General features: G+C 38.0%; 1 protein-coding gene across 1 annotated transcript; it reads right to left on the bottom strand.

Moving 5' to 3' along the window:
- Nucleotides 1–737: 737 nt before the first annotated feature.
- On the bottom strand, nt 738–25,427 carry MTF2 (metal response element binding transcription factor 2). The gene is made up of 15 exons (XM_040073205.2): nt 25,197–25,427; nt 15,761–15,959; nt 15,532–15,613; nt 13,953–14,048; nt 13,479–13,579; nt 12,999–13,147; nt 11,669–11,764; nt 10,724–10,792; nt 9,800–9,923; nt 6,508–6,575; nt 5,962–6,132; nt 5,221–5,329; nt 4,991–5,049; nt 4,748–4,852; nt 738–3,929 (listed from the first exon to the last, which is right to left on the bottom strand). Exons 1-15 carry the CDS (start codon nt 25,199–25,201, stop codon nt 3,575–3,577), a joined length of 1,788 nt encoding a protein of 595 aa, XP_039929139.1. The 5' UTR covers nt 25,202–25,427; the 3' UTR covers nt 738–3,574.
- Between the last annotated feature and the right edge of the window lie 376 nt (nt 25,428–25,803).

The raw sequence follows: 25,803 nt of genomic DNA, 5'->3' as shown, positions 1-25,803 counted from the left end.
GCTAAAAGACACTTGTTTCCCCTTCCAACTTCTTTCAGGGACCCTAAAGGTGACCCTTTTCCCATGTCTTTCTCTTCATTACACCTCACCTATAGCTGATCCAATTTACAAAAAACCCCCACCAAAAACCTTTCCTACAAACATTAACAACTTCTAAGTTTCAAACTCATGCATTAATATGTTTTTCTAACTAAACTAGGATATCAGTAGAACTGACACCTCCATACGGGTGTTCAATCAACAGTTTAAGTTCAACATTGACCGGACCAGACTCAGCACTCCTAAACCCTTTTCTCCATTTCTACAAAATGTAATTGTCTTCCATCATGCCCTTAACTGGAGTGTTATTTTTCATTCAGACAGATGTGAGTCAGCTAGAGACACGCCTGAACATATTACCTGTGTAGCATTTGAAAGACTCATCCTCTTCCCTCTGTGACCGGACTGGTGTTTCTGTCCAGTTTATCCTTATCACTGTTCTGACTACTGCTCCATCGCCAGCCTTGGTATGTTCCATCTCAATTCACCAACTTCCTTTTAAAACATAACACTAAAGATCACTTTAGTAGCATGTTCCAAATACAAACCATTTTACTGTTTTATTAAATTATCTTCCCCCTCCCCCCAGACAATAAAGTGCTTGCCTTCATCTTAAAGGCCTTTTAAAATTTATTTGTCTTCATGTAAAATCAAAACATTGACCTTCATTTCATGTATCGTGCTTAGAGATTTTTCAAAATTCCTTTGCAATCTCACTCAAAATGCCTGTTATGCATAGAAAAACCATAGTTTTATTCAAAATTCCCGTTGAAGATTTTGTTGAGAACAATGATTTGACAAATAGTTTGTTATGATGCCTATTTTACAATTCTGACCAGTATTGTGCCATTACCTCTCTGCTGTCTCGTTCACGCGATACCTATATTTTTAGAACGGTCACAAGAGACTTCTCCTACCTAAATACTACTGTGATACAAATAAAACATAATGGGAAAATATTAAATATACACATAGAAATGGTTCTAAATCAGTGACCACAACAAAGTCGAATTACATATATTTACACACATGCATACATACAATGATCGAGTTATACCAAAATGAAATCATTACATACAGCAACATTTGTCTTTTTCCTTTAGACACACCACTACTACATACAATGAAATTCACATAAAATGAGAAAGGCATTTGTAGGTGTGCTTTAATTACTACTCTAGCTCTATCTTCAGCAGCACTATTGCAGCATTTTCCAGTACATGACACCTTGTAACAAAGCATCCCTCAACCATAGCTGGAACACCAGTTAGTGTCTATGTGCAGGGCAAGTGTCTCCAGGACAGGAACAGGAAAGCTAGAGATTGGGAAATGATGGATGGGAGGATGCCACCAAGTATGTGCTTCACAAGAGTACAGAATCAAAACTCATTCTTCTCTCTCAAAAAATACACACATTTAATGTTGGTCTTTTAATTCTAAGAGAAAAGCAATTCCAAAAATACAAACTGAACATCAGAGTTAAGTCAACCACCATAATAAAATGAAATGACATTCACAATAGTTAGGTCTATGGACAGCTGAAGTCTGACAAGTGTTTTCTCCCCACACCTCCCCCACTAAAGTCCCCAAGTACATTCCAATATTTTTTGTTAAATGAATCTTTATGAAAAATACTGCTGGTGTTCAGTTAGAATTAAAGGACTTGGATAAAGTGAAACAATAAAGACAAATACAGATGGTGTGAGTAAGGTTACAAAGGCTTTACATTTTGCATTATCTCAAGATATAAACATTCAAAAAATTAACATGAAGTTGCTGTGTTATCAAAATATTGCAGCTATAGGCAAGGCAACATTAAATTAATAGCTGAGGGTGTGAGAAAAAAACCCACACATTTTAGTGAAGGTAAACAGAAGTGGGAGTTTTTAATTAGCATTTTTATAAAGCTAATATAACCCAGACAGCCATAAGCCAAGACCAGGATAAAAAGCTTTCTCTGCTTCCTTTGGCTATAAGGTGACAAAAAGAAAAAATCAGGAAAAAAAAATAAAAAAAATCACCTTTTCAAGATGTTCAAGATAAGCAGAAAAAGTCCAAGTAATAACCAAGTAATGGAATAAGTAAGTACTAACTCAGGCAGTACACTTTAAACCACTCTGTCATTTGTTAACGTTACATAATTTTATTTTGGTGGCAAACTGTAAGCATGTAAGAAAACTAACCTTATACAGTACAGTGAATAACCACCAAAGTAAAAATATTCTTCTGTTTACTCTTTGGCTAAAACCCCCTCAAAAGTAGCAGACAAAGAAAAAACATCTAATACTGGCAAGAGACTTTTTGACTTTTTTTTTTAAACAAGTAAAATAATCTTACCAATTTAAAACTTGGTACATTTTATAAACACAAAAGAGGTAATGTTGTAATAAAATCAGTAATGTTACTTCAAATGGCAACATTTGTTGACCCTGTGCAACAATATACTTAGTTCATACTACATTTATCAAAATATGACTGTTTCTACAGGTGCGTAGAAATCCTGCACAACTCCTGTCAACTTTCTTTATAACTGGGACATGAAATTTACAATCAGAGTGCCACAAGAGCTTTCAAATTGTTATTTCCAGTAGAATTCATTTCAAAATCTTCAGACCCCGCATTAATTTTTAACGGTTAATTCAAATGGAAAACAATGGAATGTAGAGCACGTGAACATCAACGACTGCACCCATTGCCAGAACATGCTGCACTGGTTGGACACTTTTCCTTAGTACATAAAAAGCAACAGCACCCAATAAGCCTGAGAAGAAATGCTGCTGTGTAAATACTGGCAACTATTCCTGAAAAAAGAATTATGGGATGTGTTCTCAGAAGCTGACCGATCCCATAATTTGTATTGCATAGGTCACAACCACACATCTATATACACGCCCAGCTCTGTGTGTGCATATACACCTCTGTATATACGCGCACACACACACACGCACACACACAGAATATATTAAGAAGACAATGAAGTCTGGTCACAGAGCAATTTACAGGCTCAATATATTTTTTTCTTTTTTTTTTTCTTTTTTTGTTTTTTTTTACACTTTGTTTGAAAGAAAACTTCAGTATTTTACAGTCTTCAGTAGGCATTATATACACTGCACTTATGAAATCTAGAAAGTATTGAAATAGAAATACATTTCTGCAAACATTTGGGTAAGAAAACAAACCAAGAATTTTCAAATATTTGTGCTATCTACATAATATTTTCTCTAAATCACAATAACTGTATCCATGGAATGTTCTCTAGAAAATGTCATCTTTTTTTAAACACCATGCACATTTTTAAGCAATTGTAACCCAAAATATCCCAACCTAAAACAATCTAACAATGTTCAGATTAAAAAATTTAAGTCTCAGATCAGATTTTAAAAAGATAAGTCTTTATCACAAGAGCTGTAATGATAACAATTACACGTTAAGGCTAAACTGGTTTTGTTTTTTAAAGACCGTTTCTCTCGTGGCTCTGCATTACGAGCTGTACTTACAGATGACAGTGCAGTGAACATAATGTTCAGTCCTACAGTCAGGATGCAGTTGCTCCTTCCCACTCCACAAGATACTGCACCTTTCCATCAAGTGTCACCCGACGAGCCAACACACGGTATTTTTCCCCACAAGCTATTCTACCTGCTGCACCAAAATAACTAGTGATGGAGTTCTTCAGATGATTGAGCTGTAACTCCTGATCTGGTAAGTTGTTAAGTATCTCTGTATTGAGTTCATCATACTGGTAATCTTCCTTGCTGTCATCATCTTTCACAATTTCTGAATTTTGAGTCTGGAGTGCTTTTCGTGGAAAGCGGCCTCTCCTCCTCAAATGTGGTATTGCAGCAGGCCAAGTTCTTCCTGTACGAGTCCTTTTTCTCGAGTCAGATAAACTATGGAAAATAAAACCCCACAGCGTTAACTCCAAGGGAATTCAAAATGTATGCTGTATCAACAATTATTTCCATGCCACTCAGGTAATATTTTTTTGTTGTTTTTCACTCAAAAAATACTTATTGCCTACTGATAGCTAACTGTAAGTATGACGCTCATGTAACAATTTCAGAACTCTGAATTAAACGTGAGCTTTTTGAAAACTGGCTATTTATATCAATAATGCACACAAAAATTACTCATGAAAGCACTCAATAGCATGAACCAGAAAGGGGAGACAAAAGAGTAGAATCCATGTACATCAATAAAAGAGAAATTTCTATTTGCTGAACTTGAGAGAGGGAAAAGTTCAAATAACGATTTGCTGGCAGGAAGGTTGATTGTAGTTAATAATTGATTTATAAACTCTGTGCCAAAAATTTTTCATGCTCTATTGACTGTAGAAAAGTCACAGCATACTTAGTATTTTATAACATGAATATACAAACCTACAAAAACAAAAGCTGCTAAAATTAATTCAAACTACATCAACTCTTTTGTGACCCCTAGTAGAAAACTAAGCTCAGCAAATGCTTAGTTTATTCTTTTCAGTAAATGTCACTTAGCCACATATTTTACATCAAAAACAATGGTTAGTGAGCACCAAAAAATCCTCACCCTCTGAGCTGTAAGCCGAACTATTGAAGACAAACTGTCACTCATCCTATTTCTTTGTATTCCCCCATGCTATTTATAGCTCTACTCTGAGAAAATCCTATTAAAATGAATACACTGCTAATGTTGATCTTTATAGCAGATAGAATAACTGAGTAGTTACCTATAATGTCTGGAAATGTTAGATGAGGTAGTTTCTTTCATACTGGCAGCACCTGTGGATTCCACATCTGAGGTATTGGATGAATGTGCAGTTCCATCAGATTTTCTGTTTTGCAAGATAACAGGTTTGCCATGTAAAAAAATAATCTTATATTAAAAATTGAGGTGACATTTCAGAAGCAAACAGATAAATTACGTGGTGTTACAATGTTTTATGGGAGGGGTTTGGGTTTTTTTAATTTACCCAACAGCGCAGGGTAATTCCAAGGCTGGGTTCTCTATCACTGGAACTGGTTCATTGTCCTAAGGGGGGAAAAAAAAACCAAAAACATACTTCAACTTGATTTTTTTTTTTAATTGATTTTATTTGAGAGCAAGTGGGGGAATATAAATTCATATTAACTTGTTATGTTTTTCTTCAATATTTATGATGCAGTTAGAAGGAAGGGAGGAAGGGGGAAGAAATATCCTTACCAGAGGAGATGACTCTGGAGTTTTGTGAATCATTTTCCTTGTATAGGGACCAGGTGGACGACCTACTGATTTTTTTTTCCCCTTTCTTTCTATACCATTACTTAACTCCCTAGAAGAAAATTTGTATTTTATTCTGTATTAATGACGATAATTTTCATTGAATACATGTTTCCTTTGGCAATGAATATACAAATAGATGCTTATTTCTAAAACTTTATATTAAATGAAATGATTCTGGCAAATCAAAATTTGCAGGTACAAAGCTACATGGTTTTGTCTCCATAATAACATAACAGATTCAATGTATTTCTAGGGAAAATACTGATTCCCAAATGTTGAAGAGGAATGAACAAGTGTTAAATATCATTTATTCATAGGATCACCCTTAGTGAAAAAGATGGCACATTTACCAATAAAAGTTACTATTTCACAACATACTTCCTACTGAGAATTCTAGTTAGATTATTGCCTAAGAGATCCAGCAAGGCAAAAGGTTTTGCTTCCCAAATGACAGCAAAGTTCATGTATTAGCTATTATCCTTAATGCTAAATTTCATGTTGATTTTTTAGAAGAATCCTAATAGATAGTTAATTACATTTGTTCTAAGACCTTGTTCTCTGCCTTTACAATTCTTAAAAAAAAAAACAAAACAAAGAAAAGGCCTTTCTTGCTGGCACCAAAAAATACCCAAAGTAGCCCCAATTAACCACAACACTGCTAGAATGACTGGGTTATTTTACCTCACATCAGGGATTGGTTTAGATGATTTTCTGCCTTTAATTTTGAACTCATGTGAAGTTCCTTCTGGTTCTTTATCAGCCTTTAAAGCAGCATTGGGTGGCACAGGAGGAACTCGAATTCTCAAACCAAACAAATGCTTCTTTTTCTTTATTTCTTTTCCAGACATAAACCTAGATAACGTTAAATTAATTGTTACAATTCTGATCCTAGGGAATACAACTTTTAAAATAGCAGGGTACATGCAAACCAAAATTATGTAAAGAGAATATTCATTCAAATGCTACTTTACTCCCTTCTTCACCCCATCACAATCCTCCTCTCAAAAACAGACTGTGAAGTGGAAGGAGGATGGAAGTTAAAATAATTCTCTCTGTTGGCCAGGGTTACAATCAAAATAGTTATGCAACATTATAGTCTGAAATAGAAACATTATTTAAAACTTAAAATGTTATGCACAGCCAGAGTGATTATCACACAGACTGAAGACTAACCTCAGTCAGATTAAACAGGCACAACATTTAAAACAAAAAGTACCAATAACTTACATAGTCTTGTAATCATTTAATGCCTCCAGGACATGCTCATATCTTTCAGATTTTGGTGTGTCTGCCAGCTGTAAAGTATTAAGAAATCATTTACCCTCTCAAATTCTTTAGTAATAAAAAGATTCCAGTTACTCTATGTCATTTTAACTACGGATTTGAATGTGAAGTACATTAACACAATATTAGCTGTGGTTGCATATTAACCATAATCCCATATATTTTGTGATTTACATCCACAGAATTAATGCCAGGATCAAACCCAGGACACAGAATGAGTTTCACGTTTAAGAAGTACAAGAAAAATATCTCAAAAACATTTAGTAGAAAGAGGGAACGTAACACTACATTGCTCTCCCAAGACTCCTAAAAAAAAATCATCTGTATGTACTCCCAAATTGAAATTGCAAACAGGATAAATATATAGACAAAAGAATCTAATTAGTTATGATAATTATGGCAAAATCCTGCCATATGACCCAGTTCCCATTTTATTTTAAATACTACTCAACTTGATACAAAAAAACAAAGGAAAACAACCTGAAAAATTATCAGAATTAAAACACACCAACCCAGTAGATCTATTTTCATGCCCCTTCAGCTAAAACCCAGCCTAACCTCCCTCCTTTCACCAAAGCCTGAAGTAACTAGTGCCTATCAAACTTTCAAAACGTGAAATGTCTCTGAAAAATTGCATAATTACAGGGAAAAGCAGAACAGGTATGGTGGTGACTATCATGTGGACACAACATTTACATATCAGAATGCAAAATTAGATTGTTTGCATTTATATTTATTTATATATCTACTTTTCAATTCCAGCAAAACTACCATTATTTCCAGTTGCCATGCCAAAACTTGTAAATTTATCTTTAATTATAGAGCTGACAGCAGTTGGCAATTTTCACTATTAATATGACGACTAAAGACCAGATTGTACAACATTCGCAGCTCAAAGAAACCAAACAAAAAACCCAGGATCAGATAAATTCTAAAGAATACAATTCTCACCAAACAAGAGAGAGAAAATGCCAAAGAATTCAACATGCTAACAGCCAAAAATAAGTGAATAAATATACTCATAAACCCCAACCTTTTAAAATGATTTGGGCAAGATTGACAGTTGACCTGACCACCAGAGCTAAGGGAGGCGTTCAAGTGGTTTTAGCCAAAGAAAGTAACAACTTCTTTTCCATCTTCACCATATGCATTCCATACAATCCATTGCTATCTAGAGGTCTTGCAACTCTGCAGCACTAAACTACAGAAAACTGCCATATATTTATTGCTTTCTAAATAACAACATGTTAAAAATTACTGGTTTAGGAGTTCTAGTAAATCCACCATTTACGACTGTCTTACCTACAGCTAACACCCTTTTCCTCTTACTCAAGTAGAAATAGGTAGACAAGGATATTAAACCATTTTTAACAGTGGCAATTTAAGATTACAAAACCCCTAAAATCATTACATTGTACATGTCAATTATTTCTGTGACTGATTTCGGTTTCCCTCATTTCCCTAATTAGCCAGTTAATCAGATTTTTCAAGCCAATTTTTACCAACTTCATGAAAGACATTTAAAATCTTTTCCGAATAAAGTATTGAAATTTCCTCACTACGGCTTGTATGAATTTATTCAAAATTTAGCTCCTTAAAAATGTAGCATTCAGACTTCAAATCAGTAGTTTCCTTGAAGATGCAGAAATATTAAAGAATTGAAAATAGTAATTAAAGAAGTGAATTTACTTATTTCGGATCTGCCCTTTCCTTCCTCCCCCTCAGTTATGTGTTTTTCAGAGATTGAGCATGGATGGATTGGAAGCAGAAAGGGGAAGAGCACAGAGAGGACTGCAGCAGTTCAACTTCCTCAAAATGGCTTATGAGCTCCAGATCAACAACAGCTCCACTCTCCTCAACCCCTGCCCTGACCAGCCAGTCTGACATGAAATTATGTCCAATATGAGGACTATTATGTTAAATAAACAAACAAATTTCTTCCTCTTCTTTCAATATTAAGAAAAACAAAATTCAAAATTAAATACAGCTTTTACACTTGTTAAGCTATACAGTAAGATAGCTAAAAGATTCATTCAGTTGAAAAAATGGTGTGAGAATTACATTTTGTACAGCCTTCTTTTAATCAAAGCTCAGGACTTGATATGACAGACTTACTGATTTTATATGACTAAGGTAAAAGATGCCATACATATCAAAGTAAACCTGATAGGTATTCATTACTCTAATCTTTAGTAATGCTTTAGTGTTTGTTTGACTTTCTAACAAACTTTTGACACTGATAGTTTAAAATACATATGTTTACACTATTTATGAAAAACAGGTACTCATTTAAACCATGAACATACACTTGGTTCTCAAATTGTGTGTGCTAAAAACGGACTACAGTTGTACCAATTTACTGAAGAGAAGTATCAAAGTAGGATGTACTGACAGTTAGAAAATTTCCACCCATTATATGCCATGTATTAAAAAACCTTCAAAACGCTAAACTTTTTTCATGCACAAAGAGTACTTACTCTACTAGCATTATGCCACTTTGAACTTAAATCATAAATTTTTGCATCTAACCTCATTTGCAGAAACAAAGATCAACACTGGTCGTCTTAGTTAAATATGAAGTCAATCTGCTTGAGTAAAGGGATTTCCTTTAATGCTAAAATAAATGCTCAGTAACCAAACAGCTGGGAAAATAACTAGTATAGTAATGAACTAAAATCAAAATATCTTGACAAGTAGCTGAATCCGACTGGAAAAGGATTAAAACCAAACTGAACACAAACTGACCATTCCCACTAGAAGAATTAGGAAGGGAAGAAGAAATTTTTGAATACAACATTTAATACATAAACAATGTGTTACACCTTAGAGACAATGAATGTGGTCCTCACATGCAATATACTCTGCCTTCAATCCTACATTTAGATTTTCGGGTCAGGGCACACGAAAATATCAAAGCAATAAAAGAGTTACGAAACTAAAAGAGAATGTAGATGTGCGACAGAATAAACAGTTAAGTAATGAAAAGCTGCCATGCAAGTAATTAGTTGCAGAGATAACCTAAAGAAATTTTACAGCTTAGAAAAATATGCATCACTTAAAAAGCGTTCTATATCTGCAAGGAAATCAAAGAATTATTTCATTATTTGGGATTACCAGATTTTAGGGTACTAAAGGATTTAACATCCGGAATAGAACAGTTCACAGGTTGTCAACTTTCAGGACATATGGTAGGCACTGTGATTTAAAAACAAGAAAGGGTATTCTACTTACTTACCTCACCAGGATGCAATCTATCCCAGTTTTCATTAATGTAGGCCATAAGTTCAAGCTCCGAATCAAAATATTTCTTTTTATGAATAACACTTAGGTTGTAAAGGCATAGATGTGCTATATCTACCCTAGAATATTTGAATAAGAAAAACAGAAAACAAGTATTTTTCTTCCAATTGCTTTCTTTTGAAACAATTTAGCAGAAAAGACATTAGCATTATACAGGTGGAGGAACACAAAGCCCAGCTTAAAATACTCAATCCAGACAACACTATGAAGCCTTCTGCAATTTCTCTTCAACTGATTCCTTCTGCTTTGCATCTCACTTTCATTTCTGCCTCATCTCATTGTCATGATAATTTTTTTAACTCCAAAACTGGTCTGAACCATGGGATATGTTAGCAAGTCTGAATTCATACTCGAATTTATCAGTTCTGAATTCACACAAGTATTTTGGTGAATTAACATTTAACAGGGTAATTTCCACCATGTATTTGTTAGCACTAGGTATATATCCACTAAATTGGAGACTAGTTTCATTAAGATTATTCAAGGAAACTACTACAAAATGTATCAGGATGTGTGCTCTGGTACTCACTACATTTGCCTTACATAATACAGCAGGGTCCTAAACCTGCAAAAAACACTTAACATAGATATCTCAATCTTCACATACACAACAAGTGAGTAGGTGCCTGTTACTTCACTGAATGATCCCAGGATTGAATCCCAAGAGCATGCAATCACAATATATCCCTTAAAGATAAACTCTGAAAGAAATTTATCCCTGATCATACACACCGCAAGAATGTGCAAGAAACAGCTCAAGCTAGCAAGAAAATTTCCTTTTTAGCAAGGAGAACCAAAACACCAAAAAGAAAAGCAGAGCATGTATTCAACTCATCCTTCTTTTTAAATTCATACTTACCATCTCAAGGGTAAACGTTTGAGGTATTCTGGTCCAGAACTGCAAACTGAGCAAATGAACGTATAAAACCTAAAAATATATACATATGTATATGTACACGTGTCTGGGTGGTGGGCGCCTATACACACACACAATGTTTTAACATCCGGATTATGAAAAAAATGAAAGTTATGCAAACTAGAAATTCAGCCATATGGTATTTGTGAGTGCCTTTATTCTTTATCTTACTTTAGCAACTTCTATAATCTGTGCTGATACCTACAGGCCAGATACAAGGTACTTCTTCAATTTCATCCGTCTACCACTGCTTCATTCTGCCTGAGAAAGTCCCTCAACCTGTGACTGTATCAGTGAAGAGCTCTGTAATGTCCCCAGCACAACATCCCAAATGCAAAAACCTCTGCACCAGTGTAAATATGCATTTCAAGGACCCATATATGCCTGGGTCCTCAGTTCCTTCATGCAAATATTCCAGAAAAATACCCACATAAAATTATAATAAATAATGAATGAAATGCTCTTTGATTCTCTTCTCCAGCTTTCCTCTTTCATCTGCTGCAAGTGCTCCAAGTTTCTCTTAGAGTAAAAGCACAGAGCAGCACTCTTTTTCATTTCTTTTTGTCCTAACTCGTCACACATGAACAGAGGATGGAGTTGCACCTGTTGTATAAAGGATCTCCACACCAAGTGAAGGCAGTACCAGCTGGAATCACATGTGGTCACCTCTCCACCACCCACAGCTCCATCCCCTGTGCAGCTGAGACGCAGAACTGCATTTTCCTGGCTCCCAAACACAGGCTGTCTTGTGTATAAACTTCTACTCAAAACTCAGCTCCTTTTTGAAAAATACTGTTGTGTTACGGATGCCCTAATAAAAGCTCCTATGTGAGACTTCTCTCGTATTTTAAATAAATGCAACCACAAAGTACAGCTTAATTTTCTTACCTGTCACCAAAAAGCATTGGCTTTTGGAGGCACTGCACACAAGCCTCGTGAAACCACTGTTTACATTTGCAGCACTGCAACATCTTTAGATACCAGCTTCAACAACAGAAAGAGACACAAGATGTGTTAAAAAAGTTACTGAAAACTGTTTCTTCATTATGTTTAAATAAAAGAGGAAGAGAACTTTTGACCCAAACTAATTTTTACAGTTTATAAAACAGACATCTCGACGGGTATTTCAGTAATATTTAGTTCCATAATGAATTACTAGAAAAGACAGGCTAGGAATAATAAAAGACAGCATAGTAAAGGAATTAATTAAGTTATTAAATTAAGAAAAAAAACATTTCATTTACTCTGACATCCACCTTTTAGTTCCCAGTAAGAATTCAGGAACTCCATACAAGCTCCTTCTGACATACTTGATAAGCTTCCTTGTTATTTTCTAAAGCACAACATAACTCCATTAAGTCACAGACATTTTTTCTGAGGATCCAACTACTCACATCCTCAAAAGAAACTTCATAATTTACACCTTTTCCTTTTTCAGCTTCTCCCTTGAGAAAAGGAACCATGCAAAACTGACAGCCATGTTTGTTCAAGCCTCAAAAGTCTCAAACCAGAGCTCTGTCCTGTGTATATACACTCAAAAACTTTGCCTTTTTGTGGGATTCTTTCCTTGCTTTGACCTCAAATCTTCAATGCTATCTTATTCATTCAATCATTCATGTAGACACCAGAGTACTCATCTCTACCTGCTTAAGAAGTCCTCTTGCCTTTTTTATAAAAAAGAGCCAGCAGAGGACTCTGTAATGCCATAAGAGGAAAAAAAAAATATCTTTCCCTTGTCAGTGACTGAAAACCAGGATATGACGTTATGGTAGAATCAAACAGCTCTCTATTCCAACAAAATTTAATAAACTGATCTCTAGCTACATTCATTTTTGTGACTTATGACAGAACTGAGTTAACATCAGAAAAGTCTTGCCTAGAACTGCAAGATCATCAAAAAACAACTCCAAACTCAACACATCAACAGTAGTGACACAAAAATTCTTGCTCATTATAAAATGTACTGTGATGATCTGTGATGGTCACAAGACAAAACTAAAGCAAACCAAAATATTTTATGGGAGAAGAAATTAATATATTTCCCACTGTGAGACATTTCAAAAATGTTTAAAGAATTCAAAATCCCACTTTGCATCCAGTTTCTGATATGTACACAGAGAAACAGAAGCTAACAAGCTCACAAGGAAGTCTACAAGAAAAGAGCCCAGGTTTGTAGCTGCAGCAGAGAAAAGTTCCTACATATTATCCATTTACTTACTCTCCAGGTCCTCCACAATAGCAGTAACACTGCTGGACATTGGTTTTATGACCTGCATCCCACTCAAGGTCTGTTGCATTATATGGTAACGTTTGTTTCATGACTTGCAGTGCTTTGGCATTTGGTCCTTTCTTAAGCGCACCACCTCTCTGAGCCAAAACAGATACATTAGGTTACAAAACACAGTAATGCATTTCTGAAATTTTCAAAGCTTTTCATTTGATTGCACAGAAGTTTTCACATCTTTCAAGTCAAATATTTTCAGGTGTATTTATGTTTTAATACTAGCATGTTTGTTTAAAAGTGAAACATCGTCAATTTCTAAAAGTAACATTACTTCTCAACATATAGCATTTACATTCAGATCAAAGATAAAAAAGAAATCACTAAAAAAATAGCCATATCTTTTTCTTGTTTCAATTTCAAAACCCAAGATGCATGCAATATGAAATGTATTAACTTTTTCCCCTAGAAACACACCTTTGTTGTTGTTGCAAAGACACACTGTCGACAGAGCCATTTATCGTCTGAATCAATCACGCTGGAATCAATGTTTGGTGTGTGACACAGCTGATGGTAACCTGTGTGAAAAGTGATCAGCCAAACCGTTACTGAACGGGCAAAAGCTTACACAGAATTAACCAGACATGGCTTTAATGCAACTATAAGGCATTACCCATCATTAAGTGCCAAAAACCTGAACAAAAAGATTGGTAAAACATTCAAAATGGTCTTTTAAATTTTCTTAGTAGAAAAAAATAATCTTGACTTACAGAACAGGTGTTAGTCACTTTAACATGGATTATCATCTTTCACTGAGCTGTTAATAGCCACTAAGGGCTACAAAATTTAAGATCAGTTGAGCAGTCAGTCATAGCCGGGCAAATATCCTCCTTTGTGAAACAAATCAAAACATCTTTTAAAATGCAGTAAATAGAAAAAAAATCTAGTTACCTTGCCCACATTTATCACATATAACCATTTCATTTGGTGCTTCTGAATACTCTTCCTGACATATTGTACAGACCATTTCCCCACTCTCAGTGGCTCCTAGACAGAGATGAGATTGTGATTTTTTTCAGATTATATCTGCAGCTGGAACAGTTACCACACGTACAGCCTTCTTCATCATATCACTTACAGATGCATGCATGGGAGAAACACATTGTTACGGTGCCAAACTTCTTAACAAGAACATATTCACACATTTTGTACAGACTGTGTTATAAATATTTATATCACTTATGATAAGCTATCAGATATTTATAGGCTTTATATTGCTCACTGATTATGCAGTCCATGGTTCCTCAACATCAACAATAAAAAATTCAGTAACTGAATAAAGAACGTAAATTTCAGCTAAAAATACCTATAAATAAACAATATCTAGACAACTAATAGATCTTTTGTATTTATATTACTTTGCATTTCTTTCCATGTAAATACATATACACTATGCATATCTTTTTGACAGATCTGCCAAAGCTGCCTTAAACTCCAACATTACTACAGTTATTACAGTTACGACTACTTATATATAGCTGCAAGCACACAAAAGCACATAGTTACGGTAGAGGAAGAGAAAAAAGTAAGTTTTCAAACTGGAAACAAAACTACACCTTGCTCCATTTATACCACATACCAATGTAACAGCTAATTAAAATACAAGCTTCTTAATACAGAATATTCTGAGTTGGAAGGGACCCATAAGGATCGTAAACTTCAAATTTTCTCATTCATTTATTAAATGTTGATAGTTAGGATAAATAAATCAGAGATCATAGACTAGCACTATACAGAAGCAGAACAGCATTTTTTATAAGCTTCAAGAAATAAAGCAGTTGATTTTTTGCTATCACAAGCACAAAGCTTCTCCTTTAAGTAGACAGTGTTAGCTTAAACATCAAGAATCAACAAGAGCCAGAGCAGATCTCCATTCCTTTTGTACAATGAGGAAACGGATTTTCAGAAGAAACTATCATCCATGCTTCGTTAGCATTAGCTTATAAAAACCTTTACTATCGAAATGTCTGGAAACCAAAAAGGTATACAACAGGTGCCTCACTTGATAACTACATACTTCTTTATATCACATGAATACTCCAAAACTTGTAATGGTTTCTTATGTGCAACAGTTATGGTGTTCCTTTTTTAAATGTCAAAACTCTGTTCAAACAAAAGATTCACCAAGCTTTAGTTTCTTTCCATATTATGTTGTTTCAACTGAAAACAGTACAAAGAATATAAACTTGGTGTAAATTAGGGCCTGGAATTTCTATTAAGGCAGAGAACAAAACCTACCCCCACTCAAACTAACTCAAATCTTCTCCACCTCACACATGTGAAAACAAACAAACAAAGCCCAAAACAAAACAGTAACTTCAATGACAGTGTTGTTAGAAATTTTTATATTTATATTTTTATATTACTCTTTATAATAAAAGAATATCATATAATCATACTTTTAACAGGTAACAACAGTAATCTAAACAAATAAGATACCAAACAATGTCTACTTCATGGAAGCTCTTGCCTGTTTGTATGTCCTTCCAGAGAACCCAGGATTTGGAACTGTCTTCAAATATAATGAAGCAGTTCTGTTTCAGTTTGTTTATCTGAAAGACAGAAATCCAGTGGAAGCCATGAGTAAAAGCACCAAACAGAAGAATATATTTAATACTACAGAAGGGAGACAATAATACCGCAATTTTCAACAGTATGCGACACTTTAAGACTCCAGTGAAGTTAAAAAATGTGGTTACCTTTTTGATAGTTCCAAGATAAAACAAGCCATCTGACCATCTAGCTAGGACATCCTGACCTTCCTCAAATTTACAAAGTGGCTTTTTGGGTTTCTGTCCATCACGTAGCGACAGCTTGGCCAGAGACGCTGAGCTCTTATGGCTGCGACGTAAAGGAGACCGCTTCTGGACCAGTGAATTACCCACCGCTGTGGAGTCTCTAGGGGAAGGCAAGCAAGAGAAGAGGTCACCAGAACTGGCTTAAAGGAATGGGATTGGAAATACCAACGACCAACTCCAGAAGTTCAGGTGACAAAAGACCTGCTCTTCTTTTCCGACTTTACACACCTTTGGTGGTGCCTCTGCCACTGTACAAGTGTACGAAATCTGAAAGGGACAAATTTATAAAAGGGAAGTGTTCTAGGAAATCAACTAACGGAAATGAGGATGGGGACACACAAACTTCCCAGGTCAGAGACTCTCCAAAAAATCACCAGAAGCACTGAAAAACACAACAAAAGCATTCACTACAGTATTACTTATACAAAACTCAAATCACTGCCAGTTTTCTAAAATTCCAAGACAAAAATGTCCTAAGCCAATTCTAACTACATTACCTTGGTTGACCATTATCCTGGCTCAAGGTAAATACTGAGGTCTCTCCAACACAAAATCATGCAATGACACTAAGCATAGCTGTAGAGCTTTCCAGCACAGGAAGAGCTTCTACATGTCGGATTTCTTGTGTAAAATGAATTTTCCTCTCTGCTAGAGTGGAAAATAAGAAGGAAGGAAAAACAACAGATCTTGCAACCTCTTTTCATATATGAAACCCAAAACTGTAAGTTATTTGTATCAATAAGCATTTTTCCTTATATATTCCACAATACATAGTCTATCTATATGTAAGTGTGGATATGCTTTTATGTCAGACTAACTGTCAAACACTACATTTCAACTGAAGCAGTAAAATACAGAAAATTATAGAAACAGGACTACAGAGTACACACAGAAGAATTTCATAAGTAATAGTCAGAATTTGAGACTATGTAATAAAGTTACCATTTGTATTTCCAAATGTATTTTCTCTAGAAACTATATGTATGTGTAACTAGGATGCAAACACAATTAGGGATCAGGGAATTAAATAGGATATAGTCAATTGAAGAGCAGTTTCACCTCACTCAAGATATTTTAAGTACATTATCAGCACCAGAACCATGTAAAACATTATCAGCACCAGAATTAATCTCAAAGCACCAACAAAAGCAGTAAACTAATCAGGTCTCATAGTTTGAGAATTGCTATACAGATAATTGAGAAACTGCTCTATAGCTTCAAAGAGAAAGGAATCTTCTCTCCAAAGAATTTACTACTCACATTTAATATGACAATAAAACTGGAAAGGTAATGGTCTACAATATTAAAACAGTTTAAACCACGAAGGTTAGGCACAAGAAAACCAGCTGCTTTAAGCATATTTATAATCAATGTGACATTTAACAATGACATGACAGTAAGAGCAGCTATAACGGGCCTCCGGCATCCTCATGCACAACGGGGTCACCAATTTAAGTCCTGCTTGATCCCAAACACAAAAGCATTCAGATGGGTGACTAGGGAAGACCAGAGGAACAAAAAAATCCTTTGGCTTCTTTCACAGCTGCCACCTTGTCACTTCATCCTTCATCAGAAAATTAAACTGACATTTTCCATCTTCTCTCTTCATGGTGCAAGTAACAGTGTTCAGACCCACCACCCAGCCAGATTTCTAGATAAAGAATCCTACCAATTCTGCCACTTCTTACACAAAAGCTGATTCAAGTTACTGCTACATTTCCTCAGCTCTACTCTAAGCTCTGATAAATGAGACAGGATACATGCAGCATTCAAAATAGATTTACAATAACTGAGTAAAAGCGTGGCAGCCCAGGACATTTATTTTTTGCTTTCTCAGCACTAACATCTGGTTTACAAGTGATGTGACAGAACTACTCCCAGAGAGGTTCAAAGATACTCATTCCAAATTTTTTTCTGGGGTTTAAGACCCTAGAAAAAGCTAGGTCAGCCTGGCCAGGCTAACCTAAAAATAAGTAGCTATTCCTGCTACAAGGCAGGAATGTTTGCTCTTCTTTTCCACTACTTGAAAAAATGTGTGAAAGACCCCATACCAAATACACAAAAAAGACACAAATTCACTTATCATAAACAGTACAGATTGTCACTTAAAAAACTTTAATGTGACCTTTATATATATATATATAAAAAAAGTCTTCAAAAGCATTCAAAAGAATGCAGTAAAAAGTTTGCCTCAACACCATTAAAATCACAACCAAAAAAAAAGCATGCATCATTTTCTGGCACAAAACACTTCAGTGGATCTATACTTTCACTTATACAGCAATGTAAATACACAATAGCAGCTCCAGACCCTGAAGAACCTTGATACACAGTAAAGATGTGAGCCAATAAACCAGACACTTCTCCATTGTCCACGCTGCTCTCTGTGTGAGTGATGGCAGGGCTGAAGTGAGACTGAACAGCTCACGAAGCAGCTCCTGCTGGGGCAGTTTATGGTTCAGCTCAGACACTGAAAATACGGCTACTTGTTACAATAGGCTGACAGTAACTTAACAGTTGCTTTCCACATGGATAGGAAGTTTCTCTCCAGGGAAACATTCCCTCAACGTTTTTGACTGCGATTAAGTAGGGAGTCAACTGTTTTAACAAGTTGGCTTTAATGAACAGGACACAAGTTACTTAAAGTAGGTGTCTCTGAAGTATCTTCTGCAACCACAAGAAATGCAGCGCAGACCAGTGTAAAAGCTACATTCAAGTTACTAACTTGCCCATCTGTCTTGTCACAGCTCTAACTGTTGTAGTGGAATGCCAAAAAGTCACGCCTACCACTAAAATAAAACTCTTGTTGGAAGTTAAAATGCAAACTGGATTTCAAAACTGGCAAGCAAGAAGGTAAAGATGCCACATTTTCCAGCAACTTGCTTTCCAGTCTTTAATGTTAGCTTCATAGCACCTTCCTAACATATAATAAATAATATGGTTACCCACAAAATTAGAAACCTTGAAACAACAATTTCCCCACCATCTTAAACACTTCTCTCCAAGAACTTATATTGTACAATATCTATCAGATGCACTGTTTTTCAAAAACATCTTAACCAATATAAAGACCTACATAATCTCGTTTAACTTTCACAACCAAGCTACACTGTATGTCATACAGCATAGTATGGCTTTACATCTACTGCTCTGTGCTAAGTATGTCTCAGCTCACTGATCTGTTTCACAGGATGGTTTGTAAGCACAACTGTATAAATGCAAACAAGGAACTTGGGTCACAAACTCTCTCAGCTGGTCCTGCCAGAATGTGTGACTGCACTAGTCAGGTTCACTGACAATCCAATTTCAGGAAACTTCTCGAAAAGAGCTGCCTGATTCACAAAGGCTGCAACAGTAACAGATGATAGCTACCCTATGAGCACAGATAGTTTTTGGAAGCATTACAGATACTAAGTTTTACCAACAAAGTACCCAAAGAACATGAAGAGAAAAATTTAATCCACTGAGAAAACTCAAAGTGGGACAACTAGCTCATTTATTCCCAGTAAATACAAACCACAGTGAAGGGATGACTACTTTAAAGATTTACCAGAAGGGAATTCAGATAGAAATAACACGCAGAGCATTCTACTAAGACAGCCCACAGAGGTTTAGGATCTATCTCAAAACTGGAAATGTGGTATCCCACAGAAAAGTAAAATATGGCGAAAGAACTTATAATAACTAGAGATAATCACTTCAGATTCTGGAAGTATGATGTTACTGCTGATTAATCACTTTTTTTTTCCTTGTCTGAAGTTGAAAACTAGCCCTTTACTATCCTTTTTTAGAGAAAACTGAACTATGAAGAAGTTGTAAGATGTTGTAAAATACCAGCAGTCTGTTCTTCTCTCCTTAAAACAGGAGAGTTAACATTCACATGGACTAAGGGGAATGGCAGCTCAGCAAGGGCTCAGAACACACAAAACTCATGGCAGTTTCACACATGGCTTATCCAACACAGCAGCTTGCTCCCTTCCCAGCAGCTCTGGAAAGACAAACTGGCATCTCCATTAGCCTCCTATTCAGTTTTCTTTCCCTTCATATGGGATTCCCTGACTGATATTCAGAACAAATTAAAGTACCTCACAGAGAGATCCGGTGACTAAACAAGCCAGGTAAGCAACAAGTACTCAAAGCCAGAAGACAGCAGAAAAGGGAAATTAATCTTGTCTGAGGGTAATAATCATAGCTTGTTTACCCAGCTCCACATAACCAAGCTAAAGCCATGTTTCCAACATTGCCTGGGACTTGGATCTGTTACCTACTTTAACAGCTGGAGAGATGCTGGATCCTGGCCACATCTCTTCCTTTCAGCTTCTCCACCATTTATGAGATCTCATACCAACCATTATCTGTTCACTTTGGCAAACATACTTTCCTCCCCCAAATAAAAAGATTCTACTGGGCCAAAAAGACAGTCAAAATTACCAGGATAACAAGTCAAATTTAAGTTAACTTCCTCCACCCCAACCCAGGTCCAAACTTCAGATCAGGTTTATTCAACTGGTAACAAAAAAATACCAACACTATTGCAACAGTTGCTTTTCAATTACACAGAAACAGGTTATTATATTAGTACAATGTCATTAATGTCTGCTAAGCAAAGGAACAAGTATAAATCCAGATTATAGTCTATTCTCTATGCTACTTCGTAGACTGAAATGAATATTGTTTTTCCAATGTACCGTATCATACAACAGCTACAAAACACACTCGAAGCTCCTTATCTTTACAGTATTTTGCATGCCGGTACAATCAAAAGCCAACTGTACCAAAGAAGGGCAAGGGGACTCCAATCTAGGGATCCCCCAACACAGAAAAGTAGAGAGTAATGGGGGATAAGAAATACGTTATCAAAATTACTTTCAGTTTTAAGTGTTGTTCAGGACAATACAATAATTCAGGGTAGAAAGGTTCTCAGGAATTCTCTAGTCTTGCTCAGCATAGCACGAGCCATGAGGCCAAACCAGGTAGCCACACCAGCACTGGGCCCCTGTTCCACTGCTGAGCTGCCCCCCAGGGGAGGGGGACGTTCCCCCCCCCATCAGAATAACTCTTATTCCCATGTAGGCATGTCGCCTCTTGTCCTCCTGCTCTGCACTGCTGTGAAGACACTAATTGCATCACACTAATTTTCTCATAGGAGCTGGAAGGCTGCAGTTTTGTCTCCCTGAAGCTGATTGAACCTGGTTCCCTAAAGCTCCTCTCATAGGGCAAGTGCTCCAGTCCCTGACTGTCCTGGTGGCCCTACACCAAACTCCTCTAGTTTGATGTCTCTTGCAGTGGTAGCACCAAAACACAGCATTCTACTGGGACGCTGTTTAATGAGTTTTGTGTAGAAGGAAATGATCGTTTCCCCTCAGTCTTCTACTTCTCTTATTACAGCCCAGGATACCACTTGCCTTGGCTTACAGGACACGGCGCTGGCTCCTATCCTGCTTTCTGTCTGTCAGATCCCCAGCCAATCTTGCAAAGCTGACCCCCAGCCAATCTTACCCCGGAGTTCCTTCTTCAGATTCAGGACTTTGCCTTCTTATCTGTTGAATTTCATGAAGTTCACGTTCAATCTCTTTCCTTCAGCCTTGCTGAAACTGAGGTTGGAAAAGGTTCTCCCCATGCTCAAAAACCCTGCCATTTTTAACACAGAAGGTGATCAGGTTGTTCAGGCCATGATTTAGATCTTTGGTGACTGTTATCAGCCATCACCTTTCCATGCATCCAAAAACACCCTCCAGGAAGACTTCATGACTTCCCTAAAGACCAAGTGAAGCTTGTCAGCCTGTAGTTCCCTGGGCTAAACTCCTGGCCCTTTCCAAAGATGGGTGTAACACGTGCAGTTCTCTAAGCATTATCGATCAGCCCTGTTCTTCACCACCTGTGATAGTGAGGAAGAGCCCTACAAGAACATCACACAGTTTCCTCGGTGCTCTTGGAAGCAGCCTGGTCCCAAGGGCCTACATGAGTTCCCGTGTTTGTTCAAAAGTACAGCAAGTCAATTCAAAGGCCGGTCGAGCAAAGTTTAACAACTCCACCATGGATAGAAGTAAAAATATCACTCAAGGCAGAACAACATTGTCCTACCAATGATTTCAGGGTAACCATTCTGTATAAGCCGGTCCTTGTCAGAAAGATGGGAAATTGTAACTTTTTTATTCTCAGCTTTACCCAGTCAACCCTAAAAGTACCCATGATGATCAAATGTGATTTCGCATAATACATTACTATCCAACAGGGTGGTTGGCTTTGGGGAGAGCTTTAATTCTTTCAAAAGACCTTATAACTTGGCTGTGATTTTTTTTTCTCTGAATTCTTCTGTCTGGTTAGACTCTTTAGGGAACTCTCCAGTTATCACAGAATATCTTTTCATCAGCAAGTTTTTTAAGTAGATCCATAATTTCAAAAATGTATACATCACATTACCTGACAAAAGTAATAAATTTTGCTTCTAAGAAATAAAAAACTGGTAATAAAAACTAAGTAAGGCCCCACAGCCTACTAATCTGATTAGCAGCCTATGAATCTGTTGCATATCAGAAAGAAGTTTAGCCAGAGGACTGAGGGGAAGTGACTGTGACACAAAACTTGTAGACAGCATCTAGACAGAATACTGTGGTTTTGCTCTCAGACCCTGTGAAATATGACTGTCCTTAATAAGATTGGTGCATATTGTTAAAAAGACGTGGTCACCAGGATACGTGTACTCCCACATTCATAATACTACAATCATTTGTGATTTTATTTTTGCTCACATTCTCCCTCAAGAAATCCTAACTAGAAGTGTTTTAAATTTATTTGATATTATGAGAGTACTAGAGTTTAAAAGATCATTACAGAATAACACATTTAGTACACAGGGAAATAGGACAGGGCCGTCACGTACTGCAAGAGCCGTTTGTTTGGGATCTATCACATGTTTGCACATGAAGAGGCAGAAGGTACAGGGAGAAAACAATGGTACCAGGTCACAAGACACCTTTTCAGAACAAAATTCCCTTTAATTGTATCCTCAGCAACTCTGTGAATACAGCAACTGCCTTTTGGGTTTCTACAGTACCGAAATCCAGCAACACACCCTTCTAAGGGAGTGTGAGCACCCACTCCAGCCATGAAAGAAATAACAGACAACATGCTACTTTGCTCTGGGAAAAGTGGAGAAGAAAAATTATTTCAGAGATGACTAAAACCCCATAACAATAAGTTTTCTTCTTCAAGGTTAGTCTGCAAGAACAGCAACCTCCATAAGCATTCCACAGAATTAAAAAATAAGTAGATCTGAAACATAAGTAAAGTAGTATTATCCTTGAAGATATTTAATAAATGAAGTATGTCCAGACCCATCAGGAATGCTCCCATCGTTAGCTCTCCTTCTCTCAAAGACAGTTAAGCACCTTGATTTCACACCTCCATGGAGGTTATCTCTCCAGCAATACCTGTGGTTTTGTAATTCTCCTCCCGTTGTGTTTTGCTCAAAGACACACTTCCCCTCCATTTCCGGCAAGGAAGGTCCGTGATGAAGGTGAAACCAACTATACAGCAAGGCCAGCAGCCGTCACACAAGAAATGCGGTCAATTCACAACCTGAGACTCACACTGGCTCCTAGTCACACGTGCTTCCAGTCACACCTCCAAGCTTCCTCCTCCACAGCTCACATGAGGAGCACAAAATACGCCCTAGTGCCTCTACGTTCACATCCATCTCCAGGAAATACAGAAATCCACTGTCTACTGGGAAATTAACTGGAACTTATCTATTACAGCTGCTCTTCTCAGAAATTTTACCTGATCTCTTGGTGCAGGCAAGGACAAACATAACTCCAATACATCTCTCTTTCACCTATTAAAATATATATACCCTGCTGACTAGCTGTATTAAGTCATATAAGAAGCATCTACATGTGATTCTAAATTCTTTCCAGAACAGAAAAGGCAAGTTGTTGAGAAGTCACACACCTGTACTTGACAAAACAAGGGTTAACTGTGGAAAACATTACTACATTATACTCTCAGCAGAGATCCACATTTCACAGCTTGTAGCTCCTTGCAAAGATCCTTCTCGTTTTCACTATATTATGCATTTCCTTTCATACGTTTAATCTTTGTTTTCCCTTATTCTCCTTTAAATGAAAAGCTATGAACTCATTAACCTGTATTCTAATAATACAGAAACTAAACATTTTTATGAAACATTTTTGCCCCCTCTTTTAATCCCAAATGCTTTCAAATTAAATGTAATTTGAGCTCTCAAAAAAAGGCACAAACACTACCAGGTTAACTTTTACTAACCTGACTACAGATCAAAAGAGAAAAAAAAAAAAAAAAAAAAAGAGAGAAACTTTTTTTGTTACTATCCCACACTTTTGGCAGTTTAAGTGTATGTCATTGATCACATTCCCTTACACTAAGTCAGGAGAAAACCATGTCATTATCCATTACTCCATTTGACCTTTTAAAGTTATGATAAGCTGGGCCTATCAAAAATTCCAGAAACAACCATAATGCTACACTGCTTTCCTGGCAGAGCCTTTCATTTAATTATGCAGGCCCTCTACTTCTAATAGCACCCTGATTCTTCGTGGATGAACGACAACCCTTCGTATTCCAACACTAATATCAGCATCCAGAGCATCCAGCACAGAACCATATTGTTCTCTTTCACTAAAAGAAGTATCAGCCCATTCTTTCCACAGGATTCAATATTAAAAAAAAAAAAAAGAAAATGTATTACTGCATATCCTTTCAGCCAGCAACAGTTACCACATTTAAGCGGTAACATTCAAATCGTCAAGCCTGACAGAAATTAAGAGGTGAGGCATTGCAAACAAACAAACAAAAATTAAAAAAAAAAAAACAAACCACGAAAGCAAAGCCACACAAAAAAACCCCCCAAACAAACACAAAAAAAGGAAACAAAAAAACCCCAAACCAAAGTTACCAACGGACACCACTACCTCTTTGTGCTGCTCTCTTCGCACTCGAGCAAACGCAGCCTACTCGGACAATATCCTTAAAGGAGAAGATGGAAATACAGCCGGCGCGAGGCTGATGGCACCTCACCGCCGCAGCCCCCGGCCCCGCCGACCGGCCCGCTGCCTCCCTCCCTTTGTTTTGGTCACCGAGGAGCACCGCTGACCCCTCACATTCGCCTGCCGGCGGCCGCTCGGAGGGAGCTGGCTCCCCCTTCCCCCAAGGCCCGGGGCCCCCCGCGCCGGAGCGGGCCCCTCGCAGCGCTCCCCGCCGCGGCGCCGGGATGCGGCACCGGCGGCCCGGGCTGCGGGGATCGCGCCCCCCCCCACCGCGCGGGCCCGGCCGCCCCTCCCTCCCCCCCACCCCTCACCTCATTCGGTCTCTCCAGTGGTGCCAACCGCCTCATACAGGGAAATCGGCGAGCTCGGGAGCCTCCCCCGGCGGCGCGGTGCGGTGAGGTGCGGCCGGGCGCTCGCTGCGCAGCGGGTCCCCCGGGCGCGCACCCGCGGCGGAAGGCGGCGGGGGACGGTCAGACCCGCCTCACGGGCAGCCCGGCCCCGGCGCAGCCCCTCGCCATTTTTGTTTCCCGCGGAGGAGGCGCTGGTGCATTCTGGGAGCACAAAGGGCCGCGGCCCCGCCCCGGCGGCCCCGCCTGCGCCGGCAGCGCCGGGGGCGGGCGCGGGGCGCCGCGGCGGAGGGACACGGGCGCAGGCGGCGCTCGGCCGCTGGCGAACAAAGAGGGACTACTTTAGGCGTGCGCGTCCGGCACGGATCCGTGCGCGCCGCCGGCGCTCGTTTCCGCTATGCCGCTCATTGTTCCCGCCGCACCTGAGGGGATGTGGCGGCGCCCGGGCCTCACCGCTCTGCGGGAACCTCCCGGCCTCGGGGGAAACCCCTGGGTTGGTGGGGTCTGCCCGGCCATGTGGAGTCACCGCGGGCCCGTCTTTGCCCGGGTGGTTGGCGAGGCGAGGCGAGGC

This window comes from Hirundo rustica, chromosome 9 (genome assembly GCF_015227805.2).
Source record: "Hirundo rustica isolate bHirRus1 chromosome 9, bHirRus1.pri.v3, whole genome shotgun sequence".
NCBI classification, from domain to species: domain Eukaryota; kingdom Metazoa; phylum Chordata; class Aves; order Passeriformes; family Hirundinidae; genus Hirundo; species Hirundo rustica.
This window is presented reverse-complemented; position numbering and strand designations above follow the sequence as displayed.